This window comes from Pelobates fuscus, chromosome 5 (assembly GCF_036172605.1).
Source record: "Pelobates fuscus isolate aPelFus1 chromosome 5, aPelFus1.pri, whole genome shotgun sequence".
Classification (NCBI taxonomy): domain Eukaryota; kingdom Metazoa; phylum Chordata; class Amphibia; order Anura; family Pelobatidae; genus Pelobates; species Pelobates fuscus.
In genome coordinates, this window is record NC_086321.1 from 99,097,634 (window position 1) to 99,121,323 (window position 23,690).

The 23,690-nt window shown below is 40.3% G+C and overlaps 1 protein-coding gene across 1 annotated transcript in view; it reads left to right on the forward strand.

Moving 5' to 3' along the window:
- The window catches only part of LOC134612543 (3'-5' RNA helicase YTHDC2-like), an 84,227-nt gene that overhangs the window by 24,238 nt on the left and 36,299 nt on the right, over positions 1-23,690 (forward strand). Inside the window, exons 10-16 of the mRNA XM_063456925.1 lie at positions 6,430-6,583; positions 8,214-8,340; positions 12,432-12,497; positions 17,065-17,243; positions 17,725-17,821; positions 23,367-23,454; positions 23,538-23,618. Coding sequence (XP_063312995.1) covers positions 6,430-6,583; positions 8,214-8,340; positions 12,432-12,497; positions 17,065-17,243; positions 17,725-17,821; positions 23,367-23,454; positions 23,538-23,618 — 792 coding nt within the window. The remainder of the gene's footprint in view (positions 1-6,429; positions 6,584-8,213; positions 8,341-12,431; positions 12,498-17,064; positions 17,244-17,724; positions 17,822-23,366; positions 23,455-23,537; positions 23,619-23,690) is intronic.

Below are 23,690 nucleotides of genomic sequence, written 5' to 3' on the forward strand. Positions count from 1 at the left end.
GGTTCAAGCACTCGTGTTGCGGTCTGTTGCAAGGCAGGTATCATTGCGTTCCGCCGGGTGTCCTGCTTAATTTTCCGAGCACCAGGTACTGCATTCATGGTTTGGTCGGCTAATATTGCTGATATAATGCTCGCTGGTGCCGGAGCAGTTAGAGAGCGCGTCCGGCCATCTTGGCAGTCAGGCCCCGCCCCCCAAACTTAATTAATATAATCTGATAATTAATTGTTTGGGTTATAGGCTAAAAGAACTGTTGTGAGCTGAATTGGAAGACCAGGTGGAAGTACTAGACATGTAATTGATCCCTAAATTGTATAGTGTTGAGATTCCTCATCAACTATAGCTATCTGCTTTTTACTCCATCTGATTTTGTTATTAGCTATTCTTTCCAAACAAAGCCTTTTTATACCTTCAGTCCATAGATGAAATCCTGTCTTCCAGGTATAAATTCATTGTCTCAGTAGAATGGCCAGACTTAACGCTACGTAGAATAGTACAGGACTAGCAGAGGTTGGGATTAGAGAAGACAGGATAAATTAGAGAATAGCCAACAGAAGATAGTGTAGTCCAGAAATGCAAAGGTCACGTAAGCCGGAAATAACAAAAGGATACGCGGTCTCTGATTTTACCAAACAAATGGAAACTACGAAAGGGCACCATAGAAAAGATAGTGAGGTTAAATAGCCATAGGAGGGCAAGGATTGGTCAGAATTGATCATGTGACACCAAAACATGCATGTGCCCTTATGACGATGACATTTGGTGATTAAGGCATTTGTTATTCGGATAAATTGCTGCAGTTTAGTCTGAATCATGGTTTGTATGAATACACAACTCTAGTATTAATTGAGTTAATGTATTTATTTGTAGGCTAATAGGTTACCAATATTTGAGACTCCTGCGAGCTGAAGTGGCAGAGTGGCTCAAGTGGGAGTACCACACGCAGGCCTGTATTTACCACAAGGCAAACAAGGCATTTGCATAGGGCGGCACTTTCAGGGGGGCGGCAAAAAATGCCACCTCAAGCACCTAGGCTAATGCCTTGTTTGCCTTGTGTCCTGGTGGGCCCAAGAGCTGGCTGGCTACCTTAGCCTCCCTTCCCCTTGTGGTGTTAAACTACTAATATTCTACCAGGGGGGTGAGGGAGCGCTATCCTCCGCTCTTCTTGCTCCCTTCTGTGATGCCGGGAGCCAGAATATGATGTCACTCTGGCCCCGGCATCACTAAGCAGTGCAGAGGAAGCTGAGCAATAAAAGCTCAGTTCCCTCACCGCCTCCATTGAGCGCCAGCAAAGCCAGCAACCCCAGCAGAGCCAGCCCAACCAGCAGTCCCATTAGAGCAAGCAGCCCCAGCAGAGCCAGCCCAGTCAGCAGACCCAGTAGAGCCAACAAGGAGCCTGCCGAGCCAGCCCAGCAGCTGTCGGACAGCATCCACTCCAGCTTTCCCAAAGGTAGGGAGGCTGGGTGGATTTAAATTTAAAAAAATAATAATAATTTGTGAGTGTGATAAGTGTATGAGAAAATGTGTGTGTGTGTGTGTTTGTCTGTCAGTGAGTCTGAAATGTGTGGGTGCCTGTCAGTAAATGTGTCTGTGTACCTGTCAGTGAATGTGTATTTGTGTCTGTCATTGTAAGTCTGTGTGTCTGTCAGTGAGTATGAGTGTCATTGTGAGTGTCTGTCTGTGTGTGTCTGTCAGTGAGTGCATGTAGCTGTCAGTGTGTCAAATCAGTGAGGATGTGTATGTGTATCTGAGAGTATGCGTCTGTCAGTGAGCGGGTGTGTCAGTGTGTGTCTCAGTGAAAGTGTGTGTGCATATGTGTGCCAATGACTGTGTATCTGTCAGTGAGTGTATGTCAGTGCATGTATCAATGAGGGCGTGTGTCTGTCAGGCAGAAAAGTGGCTCTGACATAAATTGGTGAGGCAAATTTAGATTAGGGGGTGCCCGAATTTAGTCATGCCTAGGGCAGCACAATTCCAAAATACACCACTGACCACACATCCCCTATCCACACATTTTAGAGTAGTCGTTCTTCACCAGCTGTAGCTTTCTGCCTTTTACTCCATGTGATTTTTCTTATTAGCTATGCACTGTTTCCTGTTCTCTATTCCTAAGTGGTATGAATAGCCATTGTATGAGTGCATTTTTACAATGTTGTTACAATCGAGATCCTTTCTTCTGTTTTTGTTACAGTTGACATTGACATTATTATGCAATAAGCTACCTGTTAAAGCGGCACTGTCATGCCGAACTTACCTTTCCTCAATCTCTTCCTCTTCTCCCCCTCTCTCAGGATCTGTTCTCCGTTTCTTCCTGTCTTCTTTAGTTTTCTTTAAAATCATAAGACAAAGTAGGGACTCTTTACCTTATGTAGGATTCCTCCGCTTGACCAGCTCTGACCAGCGGAAGAGCAAAGTGTGCTTCATTTCCGCTGGTCAGAGCAATTTTCCCATGATCCCTAGCTTTCCTCTCTGTTCCCACAATGCTTCCTGTCAGTATTGCTGAACGTCCTGTCACTTAGACAGAACGCCGGCAAAACTGCCGAATTGCATCCTAACAGAATGAGAAGAGTTTCTCCATTCGTGTTAGGATGCAATTCGGCACTTTGTTCGGATCGCAATTTCATTCGAATGAATGAAACTCCGATCCTATTCGTGCTGTGGCTGCATCTTGCAGCCGCTTAGTAGATAGCTCCCTAATTCCCACGGTATCAGGGAGTTATCTACTAAAAGGCTGAAAGACCTAAATTAGTCTTTCAGCCAAAGCCTAAAGATTACTTAGTATTAGTAAATTCAGCCCCTACTCGCTATACCGCGAGTAGGGGCATGTCTAGTAAGCAGTGAGCAGCCTGGGGCTGCTCACTGTAAAAAAAAAAAAACACAAAAAAAAAAAAAACTACTAACCGCCCCCCCTCCCCCTCTGCTCGACGGGTGGGCGCCCTAAATGACAATTGGGGGGGCTACTGTCCTCCCCTCCCCCGGCCCCCACCCCTGCGCGGTGGGTGGGGGCTATAAATCACAATGGGGGGGACCTATTGTCCGCCCCCACCCCTGCGCTTCGGGTGGGGGCCCTAAATAAGGATAAGGACCTACTGTCCTTCCCCCGGCCCCCAACCCTGAGTGGTGGGTGGGGGCCATAAAAAACAATAAGGGGGGGGACCTACTGTCCTCCCCCCCCTGGCCCCCACCCCTGAGCGGTGGGTGGGTGCCCTAGAAAAACAATAAGGGGGGGACCTACTGTCCTCCCCCGGCACCCACCCCTGAGCGGCAGGTGGGGGCCCTAAATAAGAAATCACCCTCCTCCCAATCAAGGTGACTAGGGGTCCCAAGCCCCTAGTCACCCCCCTCCCAAATAAAACTATCCCCTACCTACCCCCCTCACCCTAAAAATAGTGAGGGGGGAATAAAATAGCTAACCTGTAAACAAAAATTAAACTTACCATTTGACGTCTTCTTTTTTCTAAAATCTTCATTTTTCAGCCCCAAAAAAGCCCAAATAAAAAGCCATCATACCCGTCAAATTTAAAATAAAATAAAAAACCCGAGCGCCAAAAAAAAACACCGCCGAAAAAAAAACCCTACGCTAAAAAAAATTAATCCATCTTCACCCATGGAGGGTTCCGTGCAGACTGACCTCTGCATGGTGGGCAAAGGCTTATAAAGCCTTGCCCCGCCCTGCAATTAGGCTAAGAACACTCTAATTGGTTGGTTTAAGCCAATCAGAGTGCTCTTTGTCATTTTACAGAGCGTGGAAAAATTCCAAAGAATTTTCCCACGCTGTGTAAAATGACACAGAGCACTCTGATTGGGTGGCTTGAAATCCATCCAATCACAGTGCTCTGTGTCATTTTACACGTGGGAAAGTTCTTTGGAATTTCCCCACGCTGTGTAAAATGACAAAGAGCACTAAAATGACAGTGAGCCACAGGCTGCTCACTGCTTACTAGACATGCCCCTACTCGCGGTATAGCGAGTAGGGGCTGAATTTACTAATACTAAGTAATCTTTACTTAGTATTAGTAAATTTAGCTGAAAGACCAATTTAGGTCTTTCAGCCTTTTGGGAGATAACTCCCTGATACCGTGGGAATTAGGGAATTATCTACTAAGCGGCTGCAAGATGCAGCCACAGCACGAATAGGATCGGAGTTTCATTCATTCGAATGAAATTGCGATCCGAACAAAGTACCAAATTGCATCCTAAAACGAATGGAGAAACTCTTCTCATTCTGTTAGGATGCAATTCGGCAGTTTTGCCGGCGTTCTGTCTAAGTGACAATACTGACAGGCAATACTGACAGGGCAATACTGACAGGAAGCATTGTGGGAACAGAGAGGAAAGCTAGGGATCATGGGAAAATTGCTCTGACCAGCGGAAATGAAGCACACTTTGCTCCTCCGCTGGTCAGAGCTGGTCAAGCGGAGGAATCTTCCATAAGGCAAAGAGTCCCTACTTTGTCTTATGATTTCAAGAAAACTAAAGAAGACAGGAAGAAACGGAGAACAGATCCTGAGAGAGGGAGAGAAGAGGAAGAGATTGAGGAAAGGTAAGTTCGGCATGACAGTGCCGCTTTAACTCCTACTTCCAAAATACAGCATGCTGTTTACTTCTGTCACCCTGTTTCAATTGTTTTAAACAAGCTGCAATTTTTTTTTTTTTGTAAATTGAAAAAAAACAAAAAAAAATCAAACTTACTGTACGTCTAATGAAATAGACAGCATGCACATGATTTAGAGTAACAATTTATGTTAATTTGCTACTCTTATCATTTGCCATTCTTTGTTCTTCTCAACATGAATTTCTTTAAACCTTTTTGGCATCTGAATAGTTAGCATTACAGGAACATTGTTTTATTCTCTTTTAAGCAAGGGTTCATATATTGTGGTCTGTCCCTTTAGAAGAGAAAAGGCAAAGCCACAGTACTCCCATGAGCTGTGCTTGGCAGGTCAGAAAATATTTTCTGGTCTCCCAATCTGGCTCATAGCTTCATATGGAGCAAATCCTAAAGCTGGTGGTATGTGCCAGGACTCCAGTCGTGGCAGAACAAAGGCAAATATATTTATTTTTTAGTATCCTCTGGAGAAACCTAATTTCGGTATTCCATGCAGGAGGTAGGCTTTTTGACACTCTGTAAAATATTGAAAGACACGTTAAACTTCTATAACACGTAGCTTTTTACATTTTACTGCTCACTGTAATTTTTTTATTTTATTTTTATACTTAATTTTACCATAGCACAGAGCAGTTGTAATATATAATGCAGCTCAATTCTTGCAAGGCCTGCTTTGCACCATGTAGTACTGCTGGTGGCTGTGTAGTGTATTTAAAGGAACACTATAGGGTCAGAAACACCAACATGTACTCCTGACCCTATTGTGTTAAAAACACCATCTAGCCCCCCCCGTTCCCTTAAATAAAGCAAAATCTTACCTTTACTGCAGTCTGCTGTTGCTGGCTCTGCCCCTGATCTGCCTGCTTGGCTGACATCATCCAAAGTTGTGTTCTGAGACAATCACAATGCTTTCCCATTGGATTGGCTGGGGTTGTCAAGAAGGCAGATCTGGGTCAGAGTCAGCACAAACCAAACACAGACCTGGCCAATCAGCATCTCCTCATAGAGATACATTGAATTATGGCATCTCTAAGAGGAAAGTTCAGTGTCTCCATGCAGAGGGTGAACATACTGAATGCCAGTGTTGCACACCGTGCAGCACTGCCCCAGGAAGCACGTCTATAAGCCATCTGAGGAGTGGCCAATGTAGTTATCCCTAGGCCTTAATTTAAACACTGCATTTTCTCTGAAAAGACAGTGTTTATTGCAAAATGCCAGAAAGGAATGATTGTACTCACTAGAACAAATACAATAAGCTGTAGTTGTCCTGGTGACCTTAGTGGATCTGTAAATGTACAAGATAATTAAAGGCAAAAGGTGTTCTAGGACCCTCTAAAACTAGAGTAGAGCATGTATGTGCTCCCACTTTTCCCCATTAATACATGGCGATGGGGCTGGAATACTTATTTTCTACCCTTCTCAAGTTTTATATCTGATTAAGAATGTCAACCTTGTATTACCATTGGTAGATAGGAAATTAGAAGAAAATGCTTGCTGGGTCCTTTCTAGTTTATGGTAGTTTTTAGACCATCAATTCTTTAGTATATGTATATAGTTGTTACATTTTTATGTTAGTAAAAGAGGATATAAAAGAAGTATATAGCCCTGACTCAAAATTTCTACTAGGTATTGGCTAGTGGAAATTCTGCCCTGGTAAGTATATAGTCAACACTGGTGAGTGGGTGTTGGGCCCTCCAGACTTACAGTGGCAAATAACTTGTAAGGCCTGGCTAGCAGTGTAGGACTTGTAAGCCCTAATATAGTGATCATTCACAAACAACAACAAAATGAAAATGACTTCTGATTTGTTTATTTATTTAAAGACGGAAAAAGATGTGAATTGCCTAGAGCCGTGGATTATAAAGGAAATGGATGACTGTCTCTCTGATATATGGCAGCATAAAGGTATCTGGCTCCATAAAGGCATAGATGCATTTGCTCAGCTTTTTCATCTAATATTAACTGAAAATGTCAGTGGTAAGTTTGCTTTTGACTACAGGTGTTTTTTTTTTTTTTGTTTGTTTTTCATGAACTATTATGTATTAACTAGCATATAATTTACTGCAACTTTATAAATATAACTTTGCAAAAATGAAAATATGCCACAAGACTTTATGAACAAGTAGTGATTTAAAGAGACACTATGGGCACCCAGACAACTTCATGTGGGATATTTAAAGGCTAGTTTGCACTGATGGCATTATTCAGTAATTGGCCCTTAAGAGGTTAAACCTTCAGGCATATTTTTGTTTCTAGCACAAACATTGGTCCTCAAACTGAGAAATATTGGCTGCTATAACTCCTTGCAACCTCCCTTGCCATGAGTTATTGTCACATTCTATCCTTGCTCATGAGTAAGGTTACAGACCACTTCTCTATTAAAGGGACACTATAGTCACCAGAACAACTACAGCTTATTGCATTTGTTCTGGTGAGTAGAATCATTACCTTCAGGCTTTTTGCTGTAAACACTGTCTTTTCAGAGAAAATGCAGTGTTTACATTACAGCCTAGTGATAACTTCACTGGCCACTCCTCAGATGGCTGCTAGAGCTGCTTCCTATCTCAGTCTTGCCTAGTGTGCATCACAACATATCAGTATCTCCTCCCTCTGCATGCAGACACTGAACTTTCCTCTTAGATATTCATTAATTCAATTCATCTATATGAGGAGGTGCTGATTGGCCAGGGATGTGTTTTGACTTGTGCTGGCTCTGCCCTCCTCAACAGTCTCCATCCTATGGGGAAGCATTGTGATTCCCTCAGAACAACACTTCTGATGATGTCAGCAAACAGTTTGCTATTCTGAGGCTGACAGGAGCAGAGCCAGCAGCTTCAGGCTTGCATACAAGTAAGATTTTACAATATCCAGGGAGGCAAGAGAGGGCCAGGGGGGCTAGATGGTGGTTTTAACACTATAGGGTCAGAAATATATGTTTGTGTTCCTGACCTCACAGAGCTCCTTTAACGCTAGTAGGATTTCCTTGTATACATCTGAAAAATCTACCTAGGCAACATTAACCTATGCCGTTGACAGTCAGTGATAGACAGTTGGTTTAAGTAGGGAAGGTTAGCAGTGTAAATGTAATTTTGGCCTACAAGCATCAGTTTTAAAAAAATTAATCTTAAAACATAACATTTTTAAAAACATAGGCTAGCAACAGGCAACATTCGGCACTCCAGATGTTTTGGCAGTAAGGGCATTGTGGAAGATGTAGTCCTCAACATCTGGAGAGCCAAAGATTGCCTACCCCGTCTGTCGTAGGTGGATAAGTATACAATTGAAACAAAATTTAAAAAATAGCAAAAAATATATATCGCTGCATTATGTAGCAAATATGACCGGCACTGTATAGGATGAATGATATCTATTAAATGAATTTATTTATGTGTGAGGTGCACTTTAAAAGCTAATTACTGCATCCTTCGTGTTTGGATCCCATTACTTACTTTGGGCTTCTATTTGCTTAATTAAGTAATTTAATTAAATGAAGTAAGTTTTACATGCTTTCATTCAAGATTATTTGTTTAAAATATATTGATCTAACATATCCCTATTAAAATTAAACTTTATTTTAATTTTTTTATTATTTTTTATTTATTTTTAGTTGATTACAGACACAGTAAAACTGGTGCATCTCCTCTAATGGTGGCAGCAAGTAGAGGATTTTTAAACCAGGTAGAACAGCTCATTAGTATGGGGGCCAATATCCACCACAAGGCATCAAATGGATGGTAATTATAATACCTTTAGTTTTAATATGCTTACAATGTACTTGTAACTACCACTTACCATGACTCCCTGAATTCCTCTAATTTTACCAGGAAAATTTACATTTGAAGCATATGTCAAATTTGGGACTGCTTTTAAACTTGATGATTTTGAAATTCTAGCCAGTGAACTGTATATCATCCCAAGCACTCTACTCTCATCCGAAAACCATCTCAAGCATCTACAGTTTGCTAGATAGTACTGGAACTCCAAATGGGATCGGGTCAGATAAAACCAAAATAGAGCTTGGCAATAAACACCAGAGGTCGGTTTGGGGCACACAGAGAGGTAGCCATATGGGGAAATTGCCTTGTGTCCATGGTTAAATGTGGTGGTGGCTCTTTAATGTTTTGGGACTGTTATGCCAGAGGACCTGGACATTTGGTTAGAATACATGACATGACTTAGACCAGGCCCGGACTGGCCATCGGGCAAACCGGGAAAATGCCCGGTGGGCCGCGATGGCCAAGGGCCGAGACCGCCCTGGGAGATCAAAGGATTTCCCCGGCCGTAAACACAAGGCCGACGCTCAGTGATTGCGGCCCAAACATGTAACAAAGTCCCTTGACGGGCCCATTGCATATAGAGGCAGAGCGACGCAGGGAACAGCTGAATTCATCCTGTAACAGCGCGTCTCTGTGCTCTGTTCCCGCGAGAGTCTGTTACTGAGAGCGTTGCTGCCGGTTACCATGGCAACACTCTCAGTAACGTCGGAGGAAGCAGCCAGAGCAGGCACTCAGCCTAATAGACCACCAGGATACCCCTCCTCCCTTGGCAAAAGGTAACAGAAGGGAGGGGGTAACAAATGTAGTGTTTGTTTTTTAAACTTATTATTTAATTTTGCAAATATAATTTAAATGCATTTAATATCCCCCCAGCACCCTGAATCCCCAGTCCCAATACAATCTCTCTACACACACAAAAGCCACACACACACACACACACACACACACACAAAACAACCCCTGTATATACACACTAGAGCACCATACATACACACACACAAATCACTCCCTGTACATACACACTAGAGCTCATATACACACACACACACACACACAACACCCCTGAACATATACACACACAAAACATCCCCTGTACTACACACTAAAGCCACACGTCGTGTACACACACAGTACAGCCTATATTAATATATATGCATGCTACAGCCCATATATATGCATATGAGAGCCCCTAAATACATGTATATGCATACTACAGCCCCTATCAAATATATGCACACTTCAGCTACTAGATGCGCACACACCATCTAGACACACACTACACCCCATAGTTAAATACATACACTACATTTTCCTGACACACAAACACACTTTACAGCCACTGGAAACACATACACACTACAACCACATAGTATATCACAGACAGCCTGCTTTACACACACTACACCACAAACAACTGCCTCTTCGCCCACAGTAGTCACCAGCAAACGCACTGCAATTGTGTGATTAGATTTGCTTGTGCTGTGTAAAACACAGGGCTTTGTTTTCATACAAGAGCTCTTCAGCATGAGATGCCCTGGAGGGACAATAAAGTAACATGTTCACAACCCCTCTCTGTCCCTGCCCCTATGGGGCTGCTCTGCCTTTAAATGCCCGGCCAAATTTTTTTCCCAGTCCGGCCCTGACTTAGACTCTATCAAATATAAACAGATATTAAATGAACACCTGACTGCCTCTGCCAGAAAGCCTAAAGTGGGTCGCGGTTGGATCTTCCAGCAGTCTAATGATCCAAAACATACATCAAAGTCAACACAAAAATGGTTTACTGATTTGAAAAGAAATCCGCTCACTTGCTTCTCCCCTCAATTGTCAAATCCTTTGTCTGGCCTCCTCCTTTACATGTTTATATTCTCTCAGTTATCCTCTCAGTTTCTGAAGAGGAGGTTTCTGCACTTCTGCTTTCTTCCTGCCCTACCAGGTTTCACCTTTATCTCATTCCCTCATACGTTATTCAATCTCTGTCATCTTGGACTATTACCTCTGACTAAAATCTTCTATTTCCTCTGGCATTTTCCCTTGTCCTTCAAATATGCACTGATCAAGCATGTACCAAAAAAACATATTCTTGACCCCGGTGTTTTCCATTGTTCTATCGCTCTTCTTCTTTCCTTTGCCTCCAAGCTACTTGAAAGGCTTGAATTCCAATTTCTTTCTTGACCCACTTCAATCTGGCTTTTGCTTCCAACATTCCACAGAGGCTGCCCCGACCAAAGTAACTGACAACTTAGTGACTGCAAAATCCAAAAGCCATCATACCCTACTTATTCTTCTTGATTGTTCTGCTGCTTTCAACACTGTTGACCACATGCTTCTCCTCGTCCCCAGTCACAATTTTGACCTTAGTCACACTAGTCTGTCCTACCTCTCTTAACCACTCCTTCAGTGTCTCATTCTCTGGTTCTTTGTCCCCTTCAATATATGGTTGGAGTTCTTTAAGGGCCGCTTAATTTTTCAGATTAGATTGTCTCTCTTCATGACCTCATTCTTGGACCTTCAATATAACCTGTATGCTGATGATACACAGAGCTACCTCTCCTCACCTGATTTTTCTCCTCATCTGCTGGATTCTGTTACTGACTAGTTGACTTCACCATTCCTAAAACTCATCCTCTTCAAGGATTGTATTTCGTTCCCCTAAGGCCTTGTTTCCCTTCAGGTCAACTGAGCTTTCATAATCTCTATCCCACAGTCACTTTGTCTTGGTGTGCTCTTTTACTCTGACCTTCCCTTCAAACAGGGCTGGGGCAAGGATTTTTGTTTACACAGGTGAAGATGCATTTTGCCAAAAATCAATCCCCCAGGCTCCCCATGTGTCTCCTTCCCCCAGGTCCCCATGTGTCTCCTTCTCCCAGCCCCCCATGTATCTTAATCCTCCCCAGCCTAGCATGTGTCTCAATCCCCTCAGCCCCCCCCCCATGTGTCTCATTTCCCTGTGTGTCTTAATCCTACCAGCCCCCATCCCCATGTGTCTCATTAGTGTGTTCCTGGCACTATAGCTCCATATGTCCCTCAGCACTGGTTCAGGCTCCACCTCCACTCCTCTTGATGGCAGGGGAGATCTAATGTGCATGCGTGGCGATGTCAGTGCTCGCATTAATACTTCCCCCATAGGAAAGCATTATACAATGCGTTCCTATGGGATTTCGGGTGACGCTAAATGTGCTCATGCACAGCGTGAGGATATACAGGGCCAGTTAGGTGATCAAATAATGCCTAATGACCTGGAAGTCTCTACTGGCTGTCTGGTAGACAGTAGTCAATTTACAGAAAAGGAGATAAAAGCTTACTAAGTTACATTCTGATTGAAAATTAAACCATTTTTTTCCCATGCAGACTGCAGACTGTGAGAGTCACAGCCATTGAGCTGAAGTGGTCTGGGTGCCTATAGTTGTCCTTTAATAATGACTTTTGTAGATACATTTGAAAACAAAACACAAATCGAGGCCTATAGGCATTGTCTGGGACAGTTTGCTTAATGTTTTAATAATAATTAGGGATGTGCAAGGGCAAAAAATTTAGTTCGGTTCAGAAATTCGGGTAAGTCAAATAATTCTGCTATTCAGACCAATGGCGTTCGGTTCCGCACTTTCCAAATTCAGTAATTCTGACCCTACCCCTTACCGTAACCCATAAACCCTAACCCAATTCGGAACTTCAGCAGTTCGGTTCGGCAATTCGAACTTCGGACATTCATAAGCATCCGAATGTCCCAATTGCATGAAATTCGGAACAAAACGAATTGCACATTTCTAATAATAAATATTCACTGAAAAAAAACATGTGTTACTATGTAGTATAAAAGTTATCTGCATAGCTCTTCAAATTGCTGATCTGTTCACATCAACAAAGCAGTAAGATCAGCAATGCATGTTAGTGTTTTTAAAGCAATACGTTTCTGGAACTTGGCTCCTGGTGTTAGCCTATTTAGAAACAAACCACCTCGTATTGGTTAATATAATATATCATGTAAATGAGTGCAATAGTCTGCATTTAACAGTTAATATTTGTTTTTGTTGTTTTGTTTTCTTCAGGGTGGCTTTGGATTGGGCAAAACACTTTGGGCAGATTGAAGTTATAGACCTGTTAGAATCTTACAGGTAAATCACCTTACACCCTTGCTGTGCAAGTACTAGATCACTGTTTAAAAAAAATAAAAATTGAATAGTAAATAACATTTTATTTTTGAGAAATTTGTCACATATTTTGATGCATTAATATATTTGCTAATATATTAATATATTTTTATATATGATATATATATTTTAATATTTGGATTTAAAAAAAAAAAAAAAAGTTTATCCTAAAATATGAAATCTTTCTGAAAGCTTATCAAAAATATAAGTTGAGGTATTAACCTTCATATTTGACCACAAAATCTACATTGCACTTTTACCTTTACAAATACAGTTGACAAGGACTTTGTTAAATAGATGTTCCAATAATACTGAAGACTAATGTAGTATTTACCTCATTAAAACTTTGTTTTGTGGGGCGGAGCCTGGCTTCCAGGCTGCAAAGACGTGCTGAACTAGAGCTCCTGGGCATTATGGCATGATTTGGGGCAAAAACCCCAATAAAACAGCTCGTTCAACGCTTGGAAGGTGACAGCACAACCGGGGACACCCGGGCAAATCGAATGATCCCAGCCGTTCAACAATTGCATGCCGAGAACCGACACCAGCACCAAGAGGCCTACTCGAGGCCCCGTCGGGGAGAGACGGCCGCTCTCCTCGCGGGCGAATCGAAAGGGAAATCCTCCACACGACTTACCTCCTAGCGTTGTGGAGAAAGACCACTGCCGGCGCCCACGAGGCACCCCTAAGATGGCGGATAGTGATACGCCGCCCGCTCCAAATCAACCCCAGCTCACGCTGATCTACCAAGACACCGCACAGCGCCTGGAGGTAATATTCAGCCGCTTCTGGGCAAATCTTAGAAACCGCATGAGAGCAGCACACACTGCTCAAAGTTCAGCACGGTTGACGGGCGGGGGAGGCAGACAGCGGCGGGGAGAGGAGAGCATACCCTTGGGCAAAGCAACAGGCGCTCCACACACTCCCACACCACAGGGCCCACCCGGGTTGGAGGCCAAATGGGAGAAGTCCCAGGCGCATCGTCCACACGCAAGGAGGCTCCACTGCCGAAAGAGGCCAAAAACTACCAGGCCCTCCATTGCCCCCGTCAGGGGAAAAAACTCAGGCTCCAGTAGCTGCAGAGTTAGTGGCACCGTGATGCAGGCCTACACAACAGCCTGGGGCTGGACGGATGTCCCCACACTGCCCACCGCTGCAGCAGCCTCCGACACTACCTCATCCACTGTCCACTGCTTCACAAGAGAAGGCATCGGATGATAGAGACTCTCTATACAAAGCCTCCATACAGGTCAGCGCCAGGCCCATCATCTTTAGCCTAAGCCTATTGTACGGTGTGACCAGGATTGACACCCAGGGAGAAAAGGAGGCATCACAACACACAGCTCCGAGCCTCAGTGTCCCATGAGCGAACAGTCATACTAATTGTTAAGCCAAGTTATCGTTTTTATTCCCTCTACTGTTATGACTTTCTACCATGTAAGCTATATAATGCATAATTAAGCGTAACTATAACCAACGTTGATATAAGCATCATGAATATCTAGCTAGCATGTTTACCACAAGCTACTGAAAACCTATAACCTATCTTATCATGTTATTGTTGCATGCAATCGTACCCTATACCCCCAAAAAATGTGCAAGATATATCAGATACCCCGCTGTTGTTATTGTTTATTTGCATAAGCACGTGAAATGCCGTCGGGGCATCACATGCCTGTATGTTAAACCTTTCTGCACTGCAAAAATAAAAAATTTAAAAAACAAAAACACAAAAAAAAACTTTTTTTTGCTCTATTTCAATTTTGTTCTTCTTTCTTTTTTCTGTTCTTACATTTGGCTGTTTTTGGTGGATGTACATCCTTATTTTTTCTTTTGTACATGAACATGGCTTTTTATATATTCTTGAACTGTGGAATTGTATATTACACTTTTGTCGCCACACTGATAAACTGTTTGCATATTGAGGTGTTTGGACCGGGATCTTTTTAGTTTTGATTTATTTTTGTATTGTTTTGTCTGGGATACGTTGTTGGTGTTTAGCAAATTAGGGATTTTATTGTCTAAAATCATGGTATTTTTGTCTAATTTTTTTTAATTGTCGAACCCTCCAGGGACCATTTGCTCCTCTACAATAATTATTGAATGTTTTTATTTTATTTCTTTTTTATCGAACTTCGGCATCGGTTTGAAACTTTAAATGTCAAGATACCTAATGACCCAAAAGACAGGAATGTGGAACTGCACTCAATCCCCTTGGCGATAAAAATCTGAGTGCAACCAGGCCGCTCCCAGTACCAAGAGACCAATTGCTTGATAGAATAATGTAAAAAAGGTCCAGGCACTCCAGAGTCCAAAAAAAGGCAATTTATTTAACCCACAGCCAAGTCACAACGTTTCGATCTTTACGGTTTTTGTAAAGCTATCAAATACACACACAAACAACAATTGATAGGAATACAAGTGATTAACATAGTTAATCAATCAAAATAATACAATCTAATGTGGCTTACCCAGGTATAAGGGGTGTTAGCTGTATTAAAAGGCATATATCAAATAAAGTAATTATAAAGAAATTAAAAATTAGAGAGAAAAAAACGGGAAAATCCTCCAGAGCTTCCATTTCCGCAGTGTGCGTGACGTCAACGTAATGGCGTCTTAACGCACGTAAGAGGACGTCTAAGTAATGGCGTCTTATTCTTAAAAGAAGCTGCACACGTGCATCAGACCGTCCATCCACACATGTGTAAGCCCACACACCCGCGGCCACGCCAATGCACTTGTGCCGAGACATGACCCAAGCGAACGCGCACCAACGCAACGCCACAAATACCTAGTGACCCAACACGCAGTGAATATGGTAATAGATTAGGTAACATTTACCAGTCCTTAGAATGGCCGGATTATATGTTATGAGAATAGAGAATGGTCAGGGACAAGCCGAGTTAGGGAAGCCAGAAATCAGGGAAGCAAAAAACCAATAGCCGAGTCACAGAACAGAACGGAGAATAGTCAGAATAAAGCCGAGATTAAAATACCAGAAAAGACACAGAATATAACGCACTCTTGGGAACTGTAAACAGAAACCACAACAGGGCAATGATCAATTCCCTGAGTGTTCCTTTTATACCCTATGCATTAAAATTATAGGCAAACTGTCATAAAAGGGGGCGGAGCTATAGCAGCCGGCGTCCTAACAGCTGAAGACCTGAAAGGGGCCGTGGGAAGGGTCCCTCTCCCCTTCCAGAACCTCCCCAGGCTGTGTCACAGCTTGGGGAACATAAGCTAATGTGACAAAATTTGCTAATGGGTGTTTTGGACAGCCCCATTCATGCCCAGCAGGACAATATTCCCAGGCAAGTCTTGAGAGAAGTAAGACTTGTCAGTGGGCGCACTCTGATTGGCTTATAGTTTTATTTATTGACATTTATTTTAAGCCATTGGTTAGCTTGCCTATTTTATTTAACTGATTTTTTTTACTCCCACACACTATTCTTAAAATGAGGGGGTAGGCAGAATTGTAATTAATTGCAGGGTGAGAACTTGGTCACCATTTTTTGTGAGGTGGGCTTGACAATGGTATGTGCACCCCCTTTCCATTGTCATTAATACCTAAGCTCATGTGAAGTAAATATTTTTCATATGGCCTCCAATTGCTGCCAGTAGCCTCCCTCATTTTATTTTTAATAGCCCCCGCCTGCTGGCAGGAGTAAGCCCTCTGGCACTTCAAGTGGGGGCATAAGGGAGATTTAAAACCTCCCTTATACTAATGTGGTGATCATATTAACCCCCATAGGCTTTTTTTCACCATTTGCCTGCTGATTGCTAGTGCTGTCAGTGGGTAAATAGTTTTTTTAACCCCTTAAGGACCAAACTTCTGGAATAAAAGGGAATCATGACATGTCACACATGTCATGTGTCCTTAAGGGGTTAAAGAAAGAGCAATTAGGCCATTTATTGGGAAATTTGAGCCTGATATATGGAATTAAATCATCTCATTTGATATTGTCAATATAAAGTGTAGGTATAGTTTTTTGTAATGGGAACCAATATTCATCAGCTTCCAGTAAGCCTTTAATTTAATCTTTCCACACTATTAAATGGCTTATTTGGAGCTGATAAACTGCAATGCAACTTATTCACACAAAGCAAATCGAAGCTAGTGTCTGCTGTTACTGTACCAGCAATGTTAATCTGTGTTTTTTTTTTTTTTTTAATTCTTTATTTTATTTGTGCATGGATAAATCACATCAGGCTTATAATGTCACACCAGCGAGGGTAAGCAGTGTTTCAAACATATTATTGCGTTAGTTAGGCATTGGATGGTGCTTCACATTTTTTATATATTAATGTTGCTTGCCAAGAAGTTTCTTCTCTTCTGTTTAACATGAAAGAGGAGGTTCACGACTAGACAGAACACTATGACATTGGTTTAGCATTAGATAATCTGTGGGTTTAATCACTATAGATTTGTTTATAGTGATTAAAACCATAGATTTGCATTGCTTAGTTTTGCTTACATCATTTATTTGGAAATTAGCATATTCTATGTTGTGACCTGTGGTGTTTTCAGTTCCTCATTGGAGTCCGAGAATCTGGAGGACACCTCTCTCATGCAGTTTGACAGCAGCAATTTGAGTGCAGAGGACAGAGAGCTGCTGAAAGCATACCACCATAGCTTTCTTGACGAAGAAATAGATCTCGATCTGATCATGCATATCCTATACAACATCTGCCAAAGTCTTGATTCAGGTATAATCTTTGTTTTACTATCTTCTGTGTTCAGGTTAAGACTTTAAATGGAGATGGTGTCTTGGCAACCCATACATTATTTCATAGGTGTACTTTGCCATTGATAATATTATGCATTATAAATTGGAAGCCTTCACTTTTTTTTTTTTTGACCATCTTTATTTTTATTTTTGTCTTTCGCCATTAGTACATTTCGACATTTAATTAACAGAATAGAATACATAGTAATAGCTTTTATGACATGTGGGATCAAACAGCTTTCGTGTAGAAGTTGGTATTGTTAGCAGAAAGTTAACTGGTACTTTATAACGGTATCAGCGTGCACTCGAAGATTCTAATCAATGATATGTTTGTTTGTTTTTTCCTGAAGCATATACATGTTTATTAATATATATCCATGTAAAGTGAGATATGTGTCCTGGCACTACCCAGGGTATGTTTTAAGTAGCTTTCTGCATATCTTGTTTTGTTGCTTCCTTAGGGGCTGTATTAATATTTCTTCCTGGATATGATGAGATGGTTGGTCTGAGAGATCGCATATTGTTTGATGACAAGAGATTTGCTGGAAATTCTAACAGGTAATAAAAGTTTATTTTAATTTGTATTTACAAAATATAAAGATGAACTATTGTTTTAACCTATTTTTTGCTTGTTTTGTAATTAAGGACTTAAGGAATTTAGCATTTTTGCTATGTTACTATGTGTGTGTTCTATCATAATTACCATCTTTCTCAATTAGTGTACCCATACACCCATACATATGTTTTTTTTTTTTAAATATCTATTGAAAATAAAAACATGAAAATTTGTTCAAAATTTTCTTTTTTTTTCTTCATTCATTGTTACATAGAAACATAGAAACATAGAATGTGACGGCAGATAAGAACCATTCGGCCCATCTAGTCTGCCCAGTTCCCGAAGAAGACAAAAACATTTAGCAATACAGTCATGGGAAAAAGATAGTACACCCTTTTTAATTCTATGGTTTTTCATATCAGTGCATAATATCAATCATCTGTTCATTAGCAAGTCTTAAGGACGGAGTCAATTTTATAAATCCTGATCAAAACAAAACCTGGAATTAGAGCCAAATGTCTGTTGAACCGTAATTTGTCTGTTTTATATTAGGTGTACCCACACTTATTATATATCAATTGAAAAAAAAAAGAGATATCCAGGCACACCTGAGGTTTTTTCTAAAAGGCAGTCTTTATTTAAAACAAGGAAGTGGAGACAATGTTTTGGCTCTTCACTGAGCCTTTATCAAGTTTTGCCTTGATAAAGGCTCAGAAAAAAATAAATAAAAAGATTCAGACACAGTTAACTATTTAGAAGCATATAAGTTTATTTTTATTGACAGAACCACAAATAGCATTACAGAAAACAAAATCGCCACATAAAAATAGACATCACAGGTTATTTATATAAGGGCATTTTTACACAGCAATTTAGCCACCATTCTCTACAAAAAAAAGAGCAGTAATATTGTGGTTTTTGTTGTTGTTTTGTTTTTGATACACATATATCAGTGTGGTTTGTTTAACCCTTAAGGACGCATGACGGAAATGTTTCCGTCATGCAGTATTTTTCCAGCAGGGTCTATTACCTTGCTGGAAACTATCATTTGATTCCTGGGGCTCCCCTCTCTCACCTGGGGCCAGAATTAGTGTCCCCAGACTGACTGATGCTCTGTTTGCAGAGCTCAAAGTGAGCGCTGCAAACAAGCATTTAAATGGGGATTTAAATCCCCACTATTACAATTTGGTGTGATCAGGGTTAAATCCCTGCTAACACAAGGGAGTTCCAGGTATCAATGGAAACCTGGGGCTCCCCTCTATCAGCTGGGGACATTTTTAGTGACCCCAGCCTTTTTGATGAGTTACATGCAGTGTATTTAAATGCCTATATCTAGATTGTGGTGTAAGCAGGGTTAAATCCCTGCTCACACCAGGAAACCCAGGTATCATTAGAAACCTGGGTCTCCCCTCTGTCAGTTGGGGTCACAGACTGACAGCTGAGCTGCATGCAGAGCTCAAAGTGAGATCGGCATGCAGCTGTTTAAATGGGGATTTAAATCCCCATAGAGCACAATGCAGTGTGAGCAGGGTTAAATCCCTGCTCACACTAGGAAACCCAGGTATCATTAGAAACCTGGGGGTCTCCTCTGTCAGTTGGGGCCATTTTTAGTGGCCCCAGACTTTTTGATGTGCTGCATGCAGTGCTGAAAATTAGCACTGCAAGTAGCCATTTAAATCCACAAAGAACACTGCAGCTGAGCGATCAAGCTCAGCTACAGTCATTCTCTCAAGTGATCTGGTGCTTGAGAGACCCCCAGGGTCTGAACAAACCCTGGAGGATCACCCTCTATGCCCAAATGCCATTCTGATCAGTGCTGGGCATTTTTAGTTGCCCAGCACAGATCGCATTGCATTGGGAATAATGTCTTCAATGTAAGAGATGGGAGACTGCAATACTGAAAATAGCCAGTAGATGGCAGCAACATACCACTGTGTTTTAGTTTAAAATCCCTTTACTAATATCAGCACTGATATTAGTAGAGGGAAACCTTTGGGATTAAGATTAAATTAAGGATTACAATTAAGGATTATTATTCGGTTTAGCATAAGTACTAGATTTATTATCAGGTTTATTACTGGGTTTATTATTAAGTTTATGTTTGAGATTAGGTTTATAATTAATTGTAGTATTGGGATTATGTTTCAGATTAGGATTCAGATTATGGTTCAGATTAGGATTAGGGTCAGCACGGGCATCCCTTGCTGAATATAGCAATGGAATTCCTCGGCTGACACCAGCAGGGGGAATCATTTTAACACTATTGCTAAAGGTAGGATTGAGATTTGGATTAAGGTTATAATTAGGGTTACACATGGGATTACGTTATGGGTTAGGATTGTGGTAATGGTTTATTATTAGATTGAGGGTTAGATTTAGGATTAGGATTTGGTTTAGAATTAGGGCTTGGTTTGGGATTAGAGATTTAGATTAATATTAAGATCGCTACTTTCCAAAGATATGCATATGGGGTATATTTGTACTGAGAAGATGTTGCTGAGTACAGCTAAGATAATTTTATGACAGTGGGAAACAGGATATTTAAAAAATAATCATCAGAAATACTATGTGTATGTAAAAATGTTAAAATAAAACATTTTGAAACAACATGGTAACAAAACGTCACTTCAATAAAGCTTATAATATTTTATATGAGGGTCCCCATGTTGTCCACTTTTGTAAATGGTATGCATTGGTGGCGTTATTTAAATATATGAGCGACTAAAATGCCCCAAAATGAAACAATGACCATTCGTCAATTTGCCATTTAAAAAAAACTGTAATGGGCCGGGTATGATTTTAGCCCTGTATTTTTTTCACAAAAACCTGGCTAAGGTGTACAAAGGGGTTAATTTTGTACTCAGGAAATATAGCTGAGAATAATTTTGTGATTTAATTTACAGTAACATATATCAAGTTTCCAAAATTAACTACTAAAATACATGTGTGTATAAAAATGCAAAAATAAAACAATATGATAACATTTGAAAGTAATTGGTGCTAACATAACTGTATAATAAAGCTCAAAATATACCATATGACATAGCCCGTGGTGTCTACTTTCACAAATGGTATGCATTTATGGAGTAATGTTAACTGTCAAACTGCTACAATGCCCTAAAATGTGATATAGACACACCAAATCCATTTATCAAAATTCTAATTGTAAAAACTGTAATGGTCAGGACTCGTTTAAGGCACTGTAGCTTCACAGGATAGTGTCAAAGACATACATTGGAGGTATTGTTTTATTCAGAAGAGTTTGCTGAGCATAATTATGGGGTTTTGATCACATTGGCACATACCAGACTTGAAAAATGACCCCAAAAAATGTAATGTGTATGTAAAAAATGCAAAAAAAAATATTTTACCACAAAGTTTGACATAAACTGGTGAAAAAATGGCATCACGCTAAGGCACAATATATACCATATGAGATACACTGTAGTGTCTACTTTCACCAATGGTAGGTCATTGAGGGATAAATTCAACAGTTAAACTGCTACAATGCCCCAAAATGAGACTTGCTCCATCAAATTCATCTATCAAAATTATCACTGTGAAAACTGAAATGGTCAGGTCTCTTTTATGGCACTATAACTTCACAGGATAGTGGCAAGGACATAGATTGGGGGTATCATTTTACTCTGTTGATATGGCTGAAAACAATATGGGGTTTTCTACAGCAGTAGTATATATCAACTTTATGAAATACACATTAAAAATCCTTGTTTTATGTGTGTATGTTAGAAATCTGAAAAAAACACAATTTTACTACACGATTTAGCAGAGATTGGCAGCGAAATGGCTACGTAAAAAGTGTCAGAATACCCTTTGGTAAATAGCCTGTGATGTGTGCTTTATATAAATATATACTTTTGTGCGGCAATTTTGCTTTCTGTGATGGCTAATAAGCTTACAAGACAAACATGCCAAATTCTAAAATTTCTCCACATTAAAAAAAGTTTTTACTCCTTGTATTTTGTGACCTGTAACTTTCAAAATAAGCTGAAATCCTAGACATATTATGTACTCTGAAAATCAGAACAACTAATTGAATATTTTTAAAATTACTTTCCTTAAGCTGCACTTATTATACACACGTTATTATTGCCTAAACTGTGAAAAAAAACCAATGTATTTCATATTTTTTTCATTTTTTTGGATTTTTTTTAATAATAAATAAGAATTTATATATGTATATGTCACATCAGATTAAAGCCCTTTTTGTCCTTTAAAAAAGATATATAACATGTGTTGGTGTAATAAATAAGAAAAATGCAAACAGAGGTTGAACACAAACAGCAAAAAATGCTTGTGTCCTTAAGGGTAAGTCCAGTTTTTGAAGCTGCGTCCTTAAGGGGTTAAATGTGTATTTCATTAACCAGATGTGTACTATTCATGTGCAAAAGCTCTAATTTTGTTCAGCTACACCTGCTGAGCATAACAATATGCCCAATATATGCCTTTGTCACTACCCTGTTCAGTTACAGTGCTATGAACGGGGACCTGACCATTTCTGTTTTTAATGTTAGAATTATGATATATGAACTTGATGGACACATGTCTCATTTTGGCCATTTTAGCTATTTGACAGTTCAAATGACCCTATAAAGCACTACAGGGTAGACAGGGTATCTCGTATGGCATATTTTGAACCTTGTCGTGAGGCTATTTTTAACTAATATACATAGTATAGTGATAATGTGTTTTCTCTCTGCTTTCTCCACACACTTTCAGATTTTGCTGCATTTTTTGTAATCTTTGTGTGTGCTAATGCAGTACAACACATAAAGGAACACTTTAACTTTAGGCACGGCATGGGCACCACTGATTGGCTGAGAGCGGGCAACTGACACTCTCAGCCAATCAGTGATACCCCAGTCACAAAACTGGCTTGGAATGAAACGTACGTTTCTCAGCAATAGCCCCATGTGTTCCTTTGTCAGGTTTACATGGATGCTGAATGGGCAAGTTTGTGATCCACTCATTTCTTATTTTTTGATTTTTGATGCTTGGCTTGTGTCTTATTTCAGCAGCACTTGATTGCACAGAACTCTACATGGCCACATTCATTTTTTAATATTAGCACCTCATCAATCCAAATTATGAACAAAGGCACAACATTTTCAAAAGTAGATACCCTTAGATAATGTTACATTTTAAATCATTCTCTACCATTTTCATTATTTGCCGGTCCTGCTGCTGCTCTATTACGGAATTATTCCATTGTGGGTCTTTAAGAGCTGGACAACCATGACAGATAAAATCCTTAATTGGTCATGGAGGGGTTAAAGGTTTCAAGACACCCAGAAGTCTTTTGGATACATTATACTACCTGGGCTATTATCTATTATATCAATCAGGGGATATTTAACAGCTTGTCTCAATATGTTTGTACTGAATAATATTGCCATTTTATCAATAACTAATTGACATTTAATGATAGCCTCACAGTTTATATATATCTTTATGTTTATATTTGATTTCTTTATCTGGTACCATTACAGATAAATACCAATCTCCTCTTCCCTGCATTTTTTGTAGATATCAGGTTTTTATGCTGCATTCAAACATGCAAATCTCAGACCAGAAGAAAGTTTTAAAGACCACTTCACCAGGTGTTCGGAAAATAGTAAGTACTTCATGTTATGAATCGTGCTATGTAAATTGTTTTTGGAACTCGTACTTCAATAGTTGCTGTTTATCTTTTTACAGATACTTTCAACTAATATTGCAGAGACTAGCATCACTGTCAATGATGTTGTATTCGTGATTGACTGTGGGAAAGTAAAGGAGGTGTAGTATTTACATCATTTTTTTGAGAAGGGATTTTAGAACAGATTCAGATAATAAGTAGTGATTAGCTTT